The sequence below is a fragment of the Sprattus sprattus genome (assembly GCF_963457725.1).
Source record: "Sprattus sprattus genome assembly, chromosome: 4".
NCBI lineage: Eukaryota > Metazoa > Chordata > Actinopteri > Clupeiformes > Clupeidae > Sprattus > Sprattus sprattus.
The window spans coordinates 10,767,915-10,783,223 of record NC_137923.1 but is presented as its reverse complement, the minus strand read 5'-3'; the positions used below and the strand labels follow the sequence as shown (position 1 = coordinate 10,783,223).

The following is a 15,309-nucleotide window of genomic DNA, read 5'->3' as shown; positions in this document are numbered from 1 at the left end:
ACCCCCTGACACACCAATTATGTTAAGTTTGTGTATTCTACTTATCTATAACTGAAATGCAACTTGTATGCAAAAGAGAAAGAGAATAACATGTACAAAACATTATGCAGAAAATGTAGGTTTGGACACACCGACCGCTATGTGTGGTAAGAGAATGGAGCAAGGGGTGATGCTGGAACATTGAGGAAACAATTGCCGCCTTTGAATAAAGGGCAAACACAGAAGAGACACTAGACTAAGGATAATATCTCCTTACCATCCCTCCTTCTCTCTGTCCATCATAGCGTGTTGTGTGTGCTTCTGGTCCGACACCTTACCCATTAGACCGGCATTTCATCATCTCATCTCATATGGTGAGTGAATCTTTTACTTAACGCTGGAAAAAATAACAGCTATTGTCGTTAAAGTCAGTCTGAGTTAGTTTGCAAGGACTCTTTAGTTTCTGTACCTACAGTGGTATTGAAGATAACTTGCTTGATACGTGCAGCACATTACAGGGACTGAGCTACCATCCATACAGGACCTTTACAGCCAGCGCTGCAGGAGAAAGGCCAAGAGGATTCTTTCCGACCCCAACCATGCCAGCCACAGTCATTTTACCCTCCTGCCATCTGGCAGACGGTACGAAAGCATTCGGACCCATACCAACAGATTCAGAGACAGTTTCTACCCTCCCTACTGTCCTACACCCCCTCACACTTAATATGGTCAACCTCATACAACTTGCACTTCATTTATATCTTCTTCATCCTGTCCTTTAAATTATTGTCCCTAATTTATTATTTTTAAGTTAAGCAGACATGTGAGCACAAGACATTTTATTACTGATAAATGCCCTTTTTATGAGTACATAACTTGAAACTAAGCTTGAAATTGAAACTGTATGTATATTTGTATTCATGTCACATAAGAACAGGCCTACTTGAGACTTGTTCGAACAGTACGCTTAAAGTGAAAACAAAAAAGTTGTAAGTTGGTGCTGTTTCTATTGTAGGTTATTCTAGTCTAGATTTAATTTGGAAATACAGTAGCCACTATTTGAACCGTACAGCTAGCTGGTTTTGGCGAGGCCAAATGTATTCTTGGGTCATAGGTTGGTTTAAGTCTACTTAAGGCCACTCGACAAAAGAGTGGCATTTTCAATAAGCTGGCTGAAACACATAGATTGGGAAGTTTCCGTGTGTAGGCTATGTTTGTTTGGTGCTTAAAGGTTTTATATTAATTTAGCCGATGCTTGGTTCTCCTGTAGAATCAATTCACATATGTTCCATATTTTTTTGTTGCAGGGTGTGAGACTGTGATAAATGAAATAGCTGGTTTTGGAATAGCTGAGGAGCTAGTGTTACGTTGATATGGGCATCTTGCTTAGCTGAGAGATTGTGACGTTTTAAAGACTGAAATAGCTGAAAGGTGACTGAAAAGTGACTGTTTGTTTGAACAGTGAGCTCATCAGGAGCGTAAGACTTCGAGATAACGTAGCTTTAATTATAAGGCCTAAGTGGGAAGTTGTGTACATATGATTTATGCTTCTTGTGAGAAGGTGAATTCCCCCTTCTCATCGCTCTGCACTGGGCCGTGTTAATGACGGCCAAGCCAGATTGAGACCTGTAACACCTAGACATACTGGTGGAAATGTGGTGCATTTTTATAAACCTGCAAAGCCACAAGATATTGACCAGTGGTCAAAACACGTGCAGCATCCACGTAGAGCAGGGATGAGCATCTGGTCCAGGATCAACAACCTGCACAGAATTTATCAGTTGCACCCATATGATAGCATTTCTATGCTGTGCCCTGTGTTAAACAACACAGAGGCTGACAAGTTGAAATGGACCGTTAAGACAGGGCTAGAACAGGATTTGAATAATGCATGGGAAGCTCTCTATGAGTGGATTCCAAATTGGAGTTTGATCTATGCTTGTAGGCAGAAGGTTGGAGATGCTACAGAGACTTTTGCTGAGAGATATTTTGCAACCTTTGTAAGACATTCAGGCCTGAGTGGGATGACAGTTGAGAATATTGGGTCCATAACAATGGTGCCTTGAAAGCAAACTTCTTACAGAATGCAAAATATTCTCCCTGAGCTCAGAAGTGTTGTTAAATTGACCACGCCTAATCGGGGCAATTTCACATTTACTTTTGAGATGCTAGCGATGCTTACTCTAGCGATGCATGCTATAAATGTGGGAAACAAGGAGACAAGGTGACAGCCAGAAACCTTATTTTCTTTGATATGGGGAAACTACATGTGCTCTCCTCACAATCTCTTATGGCAGCTGAGTCAGCAGAATGACAAAGGTGATACGTGTGTGACTGTTGATAAAGATGGACAGGAAGCTGAGGACCTATTGGTGTCAAAAGTCAGAACACACAGAAAACTAGAGTCAATGGAAGCTACAGGTGGTGCCTTGGCTGATGGAGCTGTAGAAAGAGTTGTAGGTTTGGGGGACCAGGATGAATGTTTTTTTCAGAATGTTCACAGCCAGAAAGTTTACCGGAAGATTTGCTATGACAATACACAGGGTGCGATTTGTCCAAAAACCAGAGGGGGGGATGTTTTTTTTTTTATCATGAAAAAAAAACAAGCACTACATAGGCCTAATTCCCTTCATATACATGCATATGTCTATCATGATATGATAATCGCTGCTAGACGCTCAGTTCTTGTGCTCCCTCTCATTCACGTTGAAATACTGAAACTGAAACGCAACTGTTTTGGACAGAACTCGCTAATTCAGTTAACAAATATTTTCATATTCATTGTGCAGTAGCCTATACACGGACATTAGCAAAGCCAGCGAATTCTGAGAATGCCGACAGTTCGGGTAAGGTGAACGTTAGTGCCAGCGATGTAAGCAAGTGTAAGAAAACGCTGTCACAACCTGTTTGTTTTTTCATTGTTTTTTTAAATAATTGAGGGTTATCCCCCCCATGTATGAAATTCATCCAGCTGAGGTGGGGATGTAAAAACCAGAGGGGGGGTAAATCCCCCCCATCCCCCCCGGCAAATCGCACCCTGACAATACATTTGAATGTGACAAATGCAACCTATTGGAGCATGAACATAAGGTGAATGCTAAACCATTTGAGGGTCAATACTGTACAGATATAACATGAGCAGTTCAGACAGCCCCAGTGGTGAAGACACAACCAGTACCACGTAACTGGGGACATACTTTGATGACTGATCAGGAGGTGACCACCCATCAGAAACAGAGCTTAGCATCAGAGGCTAAGTGTGAGAAACCAGGTGTTGTCATTACCTCCGCCAAGAAGGTTATGTTTTCGCCCCTGTATGTTTGTTTGTTTGTTAGCAGGATTACGCAGAAACGCATGGACCGATTTCCATCAAACTTTGTGGGGAGATTGGGTAATATAATGGCAATAATTGATTAGATTTTCAGATGTCAAGGTCAAAGGTCATGTCAAGGTCAAAGGTCAAGGTCACAAGGCGGAGGTTTGCATTCTCTGAATGCTCCCATTCTTGTTTACAAGCAGTCAGCAGTCAAGGTAGAGGGGAAACCTAAATGGACTCCTTTAAACCATTGCATACAATGTGTGCCTCTTGAACAGCCATCCCTTCTGAAGCACAGGCAGAGAAACTATGATTATGGTTGAAATCATTATGAAACAGTGGCATTAGTGGTGATTTTTGGTTATGGACATGGCTATGAAATATGGGTGACTGATAAAGTCTGAGCCCTAATGGTAAGGCAGTTTTCCTTTAATGTTCAATGTTATGTCTTTGAGTTTGTTTGTTCTTGTTCTATGAATGAAATGCCACATTCTATGGACTTTGTGATGCTGCCGCTTTTTTTCTTTGTTTGTTTTTCAGAGCTAACGGTCCATTACCATAGTCCATTACCCATACTATTCCCCTTCCTAACACGCCCCACCTGACCTTGAGTTGTGTATTCTACCTTCCTATAACTGAAATGTAACACGTATGCTAAGAGTAGAGAAGAACATATAGAAAGGCTGATGCAGAAAAAAGGTTTTGCTGTGGGTTTGCTGTGTCGAGACAACGACCACTACGTGGGGTGAGAGACCGGAGCAAGGAATGATGCTGGGACACTGAGGAAACATTGCCGCCTTTGAAAACAAGGCCAACACAGAAGAGAGACTACACTATGGACCACATCTCCTAACCATCCCACCTTCTCTCTCTCCATCAGAGCGGAATTTCATCAAGTCTTTTGCCAAAGCATGAAACTGCAACTCATTTCAGAGCTAAAATAGATTTCTGTTATATTATAGTATAACAGTGGGGTTTTCTCATGAAATCTGTCGATATTTCAGTTGGCGATCAACGATCTTTCACTTGTTTTGCATACAACATCCTATGTTCCTCTGTATCTCTGTAATTTCTTTCCCCATTCTACATGTCTTTTTGATTTTACTACTTTGTGCTAAGTCTCAGTTTGTGTATCCCTTTACTTTGGCAATGAATGTGTGTCACTGTGAGCATATCTTAATACCACATGCATCACCCCAGGGGAGATGAGCATGCTATGCCTGTTGCTGGTGACATACATTAGCAGATGTTTTGGAGGATGTGGCTGTGCAGAACGTGAGGGCAGAGCACCACTGGCACTGGTGCATGCCAGGCATGACTGCATGTATCCCTGCGCTGGAGTGTTAGTAATCTCCTAATAGTGCTGAGTGAGGGGAACCATCCCAATCCGCTAAGCCAAAGACAGCACAGCAGCTACGTGATGTGACAGTGTCTGGGCAAGCTGAGACGTACAAGTGCTGAGCAGAACCTGTGTTCCTGTCCACAGCAGCCACAGTTGGTCCTTGTTTTACTCAGGTCAGTAGAATTGTGCCTCAGTAATGATGCAGTGATTGATACCACATTGAATCTTAGGTGAATTGGGTTCTTAATTGGCTCTACCTTATATGCAAAGGTCATAAGGAACTGTTGTTGGGTCCTTCATTTATCTTATCTTCATTGTATCTTCATTTTAGGATTCAGACTCCAGTTTGCCAAGATGAGCTCCAGGAATGTCATCTTCAAGAAGATTTCCAAGGACAAGTCGGTTAGTATTATTCATAGGCTATGTATCCTAAAGAAGTGTGGTTTTATTTTTGATATGTAATAATTGCCATGTGAAAAAGACATAGACAGGGGTTTGTAGTTACGCTGTTTAATCTTTTTGTGTCTTTTGTAAATAGGTGGGTGTGTACATGGGGAAGAGAGACTTTGTTGATCGCGTCAAATCCATAGACGTTGTGGGTGAGTTAACTAATCCAGTCAATGACAAGTCAATAAACAAATCTCATCAGATAATCTTAAAAATAGTATTCACATCCTTCAGTGTACTGTTTTCAGATAAGTCCCTTGAGGTATGTTAACCTGGTTGTTCTAATCATCCCTAACATCAGATGGTGTTATTCTGGTTGACCCTGAGGTGCTGCAGGGCAAAAAAGGTTTGTGTTTCCCCCTTATGTGAACCATCTCTTGCAGACACAGATTGTGAGTTTTATCTGTTCTATTGTGTCAGCTAAACCATGCTTGGCTTGGTTATATTCAGTTCTAGATTGGACTTAATCCTGGCAGCTCACAAATTTGCGTCAATGACAATGCAATAGAATGTGAGCATGGCAGTCACTCCTGTGCCATAATGGGCCAGGCGTCAACAAGTGCAGAGGCTCACCTATTTCTCTCTGGCTCCCCCTAGTGTATGTCACCCTGTCCTGCACCTTCCGCTACGGCCGGGATGACATGGATGTAATGGGGATATCATTCCGGCGTGACATCTTCATGTCCACACGCCAGGTGTACCCGCCCCTGCAGGACAAGGAGCAGACCATTATGACCAAGATGCAGGAGAAGATTCTCAAAAAACTGGGAGACAACGCCTACCCCTTCTTCTTCGAGGTAAGCACAATAAAGGCCGAGATTTCTTGAGAATTCAGAGTGATTTAGTAACAGCAATGCCTCACTGACATTCTGCCACACATTGGCAGACAACACACCCTCTGCTATTAAAATATGAATCAGTCAAAGTTCAGATGGTCTCCATTCATCATGTGCAATGCACCTTATTGAGATCTAGGAAGAACTTGAGCACTTAGTTCCTCTAAAGAACGTCTGTTGTCTTTGCCTTCTCCCACAGCAAGAGATGGCAATCAAGACTCTTAGTGCTACCTTTTGAAATTACCTACCTAGTGCTATTTGAACAAGTGACAGCCATGGCACATTCAAAGAGTATCGGAAAGTGTTTAAAGACATCTTTTTAGAACTTTAACTAGAGCTGTAGTGTATTTTTTACAAGCAATACAATTTTGATATTGTATTTATTATTGCTTTTTAAATGTACTATGATCTGATATACAATATTGTAATAAGAATTTTGCTGTATGTGCACAAGGCTTTGGTTGTTGTTCGTGTTGTTTTCATCCTTTGTTTTATCAAGCACAGCTGCTTTAGTTAAATAATAGGCTTGAGGCTATCCATTGGTGCATTCTTGTGAATTTAGTTAAACAAAAACTATGTGTGCGCATGTGTGCATTCTGTAGATAGATGAAAATGACAGCAATATTATTACAGGGAAACAATGTGCCTGTTGAGCTGACTAACATTACTGTAATGAACAGCATAGCAAATTAAAAACTGATTTGGTCTTAAAACCATCTTTTGCTCTCTTGAAGCCCTCTGGGAAAGGGCCACTGAACGTTTCCCTCACACTTTCTCTGCCTTCTACATGGCAGCATTTCACAGTGTGAGAATGGGATTCAGAAGAAAATGTACAATGTAAAATGGATAGGGATGCACCGATGCATCGGCCGTACATCGGTATCGGCCGATGTTTGCCTCTTTTAATGTTATCGGCCTATCGGTAATAATCTTGACTTTCACCGATGGTACTGGCCGATGTTTATGGCAGGCAGTTTTTAAAGAATTTTTTTTTATTATATTCGTTTTAATCTGGAATTTATATGGCATTCCCTAAGGGTTTATGCTTGTGTTTTGTAAGGCTGCATTGCAAGCATCTGTTTACAGTTGAAATGATGTCTTGATGCCTGGTGATATTATATTAAATAAAGTTTAGTTAAACTAAAGATTGTTTCATAAATCTGATTGAATTTGTGCTCATTCAAAGTTAAGAGTGATAAAGGGCTGACATAATTTAACACATTGCTTTTTAGATAATGATTTCATTATTTTCCTGGCACAAAAGGGTGAATGAATAACAACAAAAACAAAATAAACAAATATTGGTATCGGTATCGGTATCGGCTAGATTGTTGTTTTGAACATCGGTATCGATATCGGCCAAGAATTTCCATATCGGTGCATCCCTAAAAATGGAACATCATCGCTGGCAGGTGCGACCTATGGGAAGATTGCATATCCCACCCCCTAGAGTCAACGGCAACTCGCTTCCAGTTATTGCAGTGGGGCATACTATCTTATTATTCATGTGCTGATGGTGCCGAACTTAAAGATTGTTAACATAAGGACACCAGGCATGTATAATATCAATACTGACCTGTGCTGTAGTGTGTAAAAAGCAATGTATAAGCAGATATGTGGACACAAACTAACGTTGCACTGCTAAGGCCTACTAGTTATGCTAGCTGGTTAACAAGTGGTGTGTTATCATAGACATTATGGCCTCACTATGAATTTATACAAACAAAACATCATCTGGAATGTAGGCTGAAAATAATCCAGAGAGTTGGTGATTTCTTCATTTTTTTTTTAAGTATCCATTTAAAGTTACCATGGATCACCACAAACAAGATTAGGCTTTAATTAATCCACAGGGGATGTGTGGGTAAATTAAGGTGCATGTGTAGGTGATATCATTATATAAGGTTTAGCCTTAAATCAGTTAAATCACGGAAATATCACAAACTGATTCGTTATACAATTGTTGTCAATGGCCATACAGTAATCTCGACTGTCACACTAATAACATTGCGTAACATGTTCATGAAATTCCAAGTCATGTATGTATTTATTCCCTTTGTCTACAGTTCCCTGATAACCTGCCCTGCTCAGTCGGAATGCAGCCTGCCCCCTCAGACCCTGGAAAGGTAGGAGCTGTAGGGACCACCACAGCCATTTCTCCTCCTTGCATAGAATTTTTTTTATTTAGGACTCATTTAATGAGTGGTTGGTACTTTTGCCGGACATTTTTTCCTTTACATTTGTGGTGTATGAAGTTAGATGTCTAAAACATTTAAGTTAAGTTAACCCCAATACAACAATTGCATTAACATGTTTAGCAGAGTTAATTCATACATTTTGAATCATGTTAACATGTATATTTGCATGCATATTATCATTATTCATATACTTAATTATTCATTTTCTGACACTTCCTCAGAATGGAAAATGTTCTGCTTTTTAACATGTGTTGCTTTTATTCTTGCTAGCACTGTGCCGTTGAGTTTGAGGTGAAAGCCTTCAGTGCAGAGAACCAGGATGCCAAAGTCCGTAAAAGGTCAGTTAAAACAAAAAGTGTAGTTCTCTGTCCTCGAGGAGCCTGAAGCTCAGCTGTTTTGACCCATCTGTCACTTTCCCCTTCTTTCCCTCACAGGAGCTCAGTTGGTCTGGCCATCCGCAAGGTGCAGTATGCCCCTGAGCAGGACGGACCTGCACCCTCTGTGTCGACTACCCGGGACTTTGTCATGTCAGACAAACCCCTTCACCTCGAGGCCAGCCTGGACAGAGAGGTGGGTTTATCCCAGGCAGTGCAATATAACACCTCCTGCAGAGATACAGTGTACAAAGATTATATTACATTATATTGACTAGAGAATTGTGGTCACGGATCTAACATTAAAGTCACAATCTTGCCAACAGACATACTATCATGGACAGCCAATAAATGTCCGTGTCAGCATCAAAAACACCTCCAATAAAAATGTGAGGAATGTTATTATTTCAGGTAAAAAAAAAACCTTGTGTGTTTGAAATTATTGCCATTGCAATCATTCTGAGGGTCTTATAGGGCCCAAAATATTGTAGGCAGAATGTCATCTCTGAAGTACGGTCTTTTTTATGTCTTTAGTGGACCAGATTGCCACAGTGGTGCTTTACTCCAATGACAGCTATGTGAGGACAGTTGCGATTGAAGACAGTGGGTAAGTGCAACATGACTCGGTAATGCATTATGCATTACGGGGAAATCAAAGAGCTAATGATTAAGTGCTATTTAATGTTTACTTGTGATGTATTAAGCATGCCAATGGGAATACAGTGAGGATTGGACATTATAGAAATAAAGAAATAAAGTAGTTACTGTAGCTTTAGTGTGTTTTCCCTCATGTCTTGATTTTCTTACTGGTATAGAGACTCAGTGGAGGCAGGTGCCGGTCTAGATAAAGTCTACAAACTGCTTCCACTGCTGGCTTACAACCGTGAGAGGCGGGGCATTGCGCTGGACGGCAAGCTGAAGCATGAGGACACCAACCTGGCCTCCTCCAGCATGTGAGTGTGCTGAGACATGCCTGAGGCCTAAACCAACACAGGACGAACAGGATTCCAATCAGACACATCCTTTATGGAGTAGTAGAAGAATGTTTGTTTTCAGTTGAGTGGCAAAAGGCAACACCTTGAACAGAGGCATGGACATACCTTATTTACAGATAACATGGTGAGGTGCAAAAGATGATTATCAGCACTTGCTGTGAAAATGAGAGTTCAAACAAGGCCTATGTATGGAATGATGGACTGACATCTTTGCAAACAGCTCTAGGGCTCTTGGCGTGTCTGTTGACACTTAGCTAGGTATCATTGGATGATGTGTGCTGATGTGTAAAACTAGCCCAGGGCTGTTAGACTAACCACAGGGCACCTTGCAGGTGTTGTGGTTACAGTAACTGACTGCTCTGTCTGTCTCTGCAGTTGTAAACCAGGAGTGCTTAAAGAGGTGATGGGTATTTTGGTGTCCTACCGAATTATGGTCAAGCTCATCGTTGGAGGGTAGGTTTGCTCTCTTGTTAGTTAAGTAACACCTGCCTTATATGTCTGTGGGTGTGAGTGGGTGGCTGTGTTGTCTGTGTGCTGGTGCATTTTATTGACAAATAATGTTAATTTTCATGCCATTATCTTTGACAGGATGATGGGGTCCAGGTGAGTTTTTTTCTGATATTTTTTGACATGGTGGAGTAGAGTCCAGTCCTTTCCAAACATTCCTATTGTGTTTAAAAATACGGGTTAAATCACTTGATTTTTGCTCTAATATGGTTTATGGGCTCCATTCAGTTGTGGACATCTTTCGTAAACCATTTGTATTGCAATATTTCTGTGGAATAACTTTAATATTTACTTTAATGCCTATATTTTGTTGTTTCCTTGACAGTGAGGTTGGGGTAGAGATTCCGTTTCGTTTGATGCACCCAAAACCTGCTGCAGGTATTGTTTGTGCACGTGTGTGTGTGTGTGTGTGTGTGTGTGTGTGTGTGTGTGTGTGTGTGTGTGTGTGTGTGTATGTCTCTGTATCTGTTCATGTTGGTATGTGTGTTTATACTGTATGTCTGAGAGAACTTGCATATTGAACTCATTGGCAGTACATGACTTTCCTTTTCAGTTTAATTTTACATTCATGCTGTCCTTTCCCCCCCTATGCTTCCTGAAGTGAGGGAGAGGTAGGTAGTTGTTCATGAAAGGATTTTTTTCTCTTTTCATGAGATAAATTCACCATTGCATGAGTACCCACCATAAAATGTGAAGTTGTGTAATATCTTGGGTCCCTGAGACCTGCTCTATTATCAGTGTCATTGTATTGCTTGGGCCTTTATCTCCCCTGCCTTGCTTTAGCTCTTTACTTTATCTTATGGTCTCGCTCACCTAAATACCTGACTGGCCACTTTTGTGCTTAAATGGGTCTCCTGTTTCCTTCTCCAATACACAGTGAAATGGAGGAAGAGGTGGTGTTTGAGGAGTTCAAACGCTCCTATCTGAAGGGCATGGTCGAGGACGAGGAGGCCAACGTGTCTGCTGGAGAGGCATCCTAGACTGGGACACACAGGAGACATTAGGGAGGAGGGAGGGGAACATGCATCAAGGACATGCGGAAATGTCAAAGGCGGTTATTCTAAAAGGCTGAAAAGTATTCTGGAACACCTACAAATGTTACATAGTTGATTGTACTGTAGATATTGTCGTGCACCTTGTGTTGGCATTGATTGGCCACCAGGCGTCATTGTAAAAGAAACTGCCATGTTCTCATCCTATTCCTTGTGTCTGTTGATATGTATGTAAGTGGAGTCTTATGTAGGCAATAGATGGCAGGTATGTGTCAGCCTACAGATTTGGCACATTAGATAAGTTAATATGGCTTTCCATCATACGTTTCATATGATGGTGTGATATTTTTGTTGGCTATCTGTGTTATAATGTTGCATCATTCAGGGCAGTTCATATTAGAGAGGGACCACCTTAATAAAGTCACTCATAGGACCTGGCATAATTTTCTTTAGTGGTTTATTTCAGAAAGTATGATCTATACACAATGGCACAACAGCAAAAAAAAAACTACTGTACAGTACATTTCAATTCCATTCCAGGCTTCTCTTCTTTCATTCTCACACTTCACACACAGAGCCAAGACCAAAAAACACAGACCAATTCCTCTGGACTGTATACTGCACACTACACACTCTCTAATGTTTCCAAGCTTTTGGAAAATCACGCTTCAAAGTAACTGTGAGTGAGCCAAACCTCCCATCCTTATTTCTTCACAATATCAGAACCACAACTTACTTCCTTCTTCAATGTACTCTTGTGATATTTCACAAATCAGCCTGATTCAATATGGAAAGAGCTACAAGTACATTACTGGAGTAAGAGGTCACTTAAAGGGTTATTCATAGGCTGTCCAAATAAAACATGTTCTGCCGGTATTTGGAACAGCACTGCTAAGTGCTATGATTAGCAAAACCCCACTATTCTGCAGAAGGGCTAGGTTTTGAAAGAGTGTTCATTGTGTACATAGATCTATTGAGTACATTAATTTGAATTTTTCTGTAAAAGATGTAAAGCCTACACAGGAAACTGCATCAAAGTGTAGATGGCAGTACACTCAGGCCTAAAGAGTTTTCTCTGTTGGTTATGGGACATGTGTTGTGGTGGGTTGTAGGGGTATTATTTATCAGGGTTGTCTGACAACACACTATTTGGACAGGCTTGCTTGTATTTATTTGGTTATGCGCAGGCTGACATATGATGGTGGTTGCTGGTTGTGTGTCTAGGTGGTTTAGACTTCCAGCTCTCCCCATGAGTAGGTCCCTTCGATCGGTGGGATAAAATCTCTGAATAGAGGCAGGTCACACGAATCGGGGTAAAGCAGGAAGCCGGAGAAGGTGCTGCTGGACTCCGAGCTTGTGTACATACCATTGGTTTCTGTGTCCTTCACTTGCAGCCACACCCTGTCTCCTGTGGTCAGGTGTAGTATCAGTTGCTGGGAGGCAGTGCCCAGGTTATTGAGCTCGGTTGACCTCAAGATTGGGTCATAATTGTGGTAGATTCCGACCCTCAGCACTCTGTCAAAGACCTGCAGGTTGTAGCTGAAGACATAGGTGCCATTGACGGGGGCTGTGTATTTACCTGTCATGGAGTCATAATTCCCTGGGAAGTTGGAGATGATGCGGGCAAAGACCACAGGCGTGTTTGGTGGTGGGAAGCTGCTGGTCAGAGCTGCTGTAAAAGCTGACTGGATGACTGGCGTACACGGACCAGGCATTCCTGTAATGCCAATGCCTCCCTCATCCCCCTTCTCACCATTGATCCCTGAGACACCCTGAGGGCCCATCGTGCCCTTGTCACCCTTTGGACCTGTTGGACCAGGCATCCCGTGAGATCCATCTGCCCCGTCCGTGCAGTTACACTCACCCTTTGAACCCTGGTCTCCTTTCTGCCCCTCTGCCCCGGGGACACCTGGCAGACCCAAGTCGCCTGTGTCTCCCATCGGTCCTGTCAGACCATGTGGACCCTCTACCCCCGGAAGACCCCTAGCCCCTGCGCTACCCGGAAGGCCTGGTTCTCCTGGCGGGCCTGGGATGGAATCGCAGATTTCTGGACAGACACCTGTCTCACCTTGAGGCCCTTGCACACCTGCAGTACCATCATCCCCTCGGTCTCCTTTGTCACCTAGAGCATAGAGGTGGAGTGATAGGGACAGGTGAGTAGACAGACACAGTTACATGAGTCGTGCACTCTGTTGTGCGAGTTTCCAGCTTACCCTTAAAGCCTAGAGATCCTTTACTGCCCGTGAATCCTACTGAGCCTTTCTCTCCCTTAAAACCATCGTCTCCTTTCTGACCTAACAGAGCAAACACAAGTTAAAGAAAGGAGGTGGTAAAGGAAAAGAGGTGGTTAAAAAAAGGAGGTGGTTAAAGCATCATGATGAACACAGAACACCTGAAAATATTCAAAACGTTTCATTTTTCAAAACATGTTGTTCTGCAGAGGCTGTATTACCTACCTTTCGGTCCCTCTCGACCAACAAATCCTGGACGACCTCTAAACCCTGTCAAGCCTCTTCTCCCTGGACTACCTGGTGGGCCTAATGTGAGAGATCACATGTTCATACAACAACTGTCAACACACAACACACGTAGCTATCAAACTTCATATAGGTGTGTGACATTTTCTGAGATTAAGGACTGAGATTAACTGTGAATAGACCATCAGAAATGTAGGAAGAGTGAGTTTGTAGTTTAAAGCGTACCTGGCCGACCCCTGGGTCCTCTGTCACCTTTGGGGCCCACGTTGCTGCCCTTGCACAGTCTGCACATGCAGAACCAGGGGGTCGGTGCCTCCAGGAGCCCGTCGCAGTAGGATGGATCGGGCACCATCGGCTCATCATAATCCCACGTCAGGTTACTGGTCATGTTTTCCCTCGGCAGAGTCCGAGGCAATGGAGGCACATGGGGTATTGGCATGGGGAAGCCACCGGAGTCCTGGGCTTGGCCTTTCCATGCCATTGGGTCATGTTCATATGGCATGGAATCACCATCATATAAAGTTGGGTAGCTGTCGGGTGGCATTGGGTAACCACTGGGGTAGTCATCCATGGGCATGGGATCACCATCAGATGACATCAGGTAGCTATCAGGTGGCATAGGGTAGCCATCAGATGGCATGTGTCCCCGTGACCTTGGGACTAGGTCAAGTGGCATGTCATATGATCCTGAGGCCATTCCGTAATCCTCTGGAGGAACGGGTTGTTCTGGAGACTGGCTGTCTGGAAGTCTGGGAATCATTGCTGAGGAGACAGGGAGAAAAGAGAGCAGCCCAAGCAAAGGCAACATCCTCTGCAGAGTGTGGATAGAGACAGAAAAACAAAAAGACGGACAGTGAGTGAAAGTGAGTGAGTGAAAAAGAGAGTTTGGTATGGAATCCTAGGAGCTGAAAAAGTTTGCGTTCACCAACTATAATGACACTGACCAGATCAGTGCTCAATTTTGTAATCCTTGTCTGGTGTCATTTCAAGTTATTCCACATTCTCTAGATCTTTATCAGTATATTCTTTGGCACAGTTTAAGTCAATATAAAAATAATTTACCAATCTTATCGAGTCAGTAGACTAAACCGCATTCCTCAATCAGATATTTTTCTCCAGCTATCTCTTGGACTCTCTTGCTTACTCTTTCATTAAAGGAAAAATAGTTTCAACACTGAAATGATTGAACATACAGGGGACAGCAGATCAGCAGAATATGTGTGATAAATCAATGACAATTGATTAATCAATAATGAAGTCAGACCAGTGCTCTGCGTGGTGCGTTTGTTAAATCAGCACATGCAATCTATCCTTTCCTAGTCAAGCATCACAGCGTTGATAAGTCAGTTGACCACAGTGAACCAGAGATCAGTCTTTCAATAGCCTCACATCACTTTTACAAATTACACTTCAGTCATTCATCCAGTGACTAATTGCAATCAAATATAAAATTACCAAAATGATCTAAAACAATTCATGACTAAACAGCCTTTCAGCATTTAGAAATTACACAAACCAATCAAAAACACACTGCCTGCTAGTTTTGTCAATCAAATCCATCATTAGTAGGTAATTTCGAATCACACTTACAGTCGCAATGGAGCTGTGAGCCATCATCAGGATGAGATGTCTGTGAAGTGAACCACAGGACAAAATATTTGATCGATTTATAAGCTCCAGGTGACAATGTCCAAAAAGTAAAAAAGAAGAAAAAAAAGTGTTTTTGCAACCTGACCATCTTCCTTTGGGTCCGAATACAAAGCAGATGGGACGGGGATGATATTACATTGTGCATGACACAGAATAACAAAGGCACTCTGTAAGGTGACCTTATTAGCATTGAGAG

At 42.4% G+C, this 15,309-nt stretch overlaps 2 protein-coding genes across 2 annotated transcripts; one reads left to right on the top strand and one right to left on the bottom strand.

Moving 5' to 3' along the window:
* Positions 1-4,991: 4,991 nt before the first annotated feature.
* saga (S-antigen; retina and pineal gland (arrestin) a) lies at positions 4,992-10,974 on the top strand (the record flags this gene model as incomplete). Its single annotated transcript, XM_080836750.1, has 14 exons — positions 4,992-5,039; positions 5,176-5,236; positions 5,386-5,430; positions 5,682-5,881; positions 7,987-8,046; positions 8,389-8,456; positions 8,553-8,688; positions 8,819-8,903; positions 9,027-9,099; positions 9,308-9,445; positions 9,863-9,940; positions 10,076-10,090; positions 10,320-10,391; positions 10,872-10,974. The coding sequence occupies 14 exons, from the start codon at positions 4,992-4,994 to the stop codon at positions 10,972-10,974; spliced, it is 1,182 nt and encodes a 393-aa protein (XP_080692876.1).
* A 1,241-nt stretch (positions 10,975-12,215) lies between these two features.
* LOC308363347 (uncharacterized protein) lies at positions 12,216-14,223 on the bottom strand (the record flags this gene model as incomplete). Its single annotated transcript, XM_080836159.1, has 3 exons — positions 12,216-13,108; positions 13,200-13,280; positions 13,689-14,223. The coding sequence occupies 3 exons, from the start codon at positions 14,221-14,223 to the stop codon at positions 12,216-12,218; spliced, it is 1,509 nt and encodes a 502-aa protein (XP_080692285.1).
* Between the last annotated feature and the right edge of the window lie 1,086 nt (positions 14,224-15,309).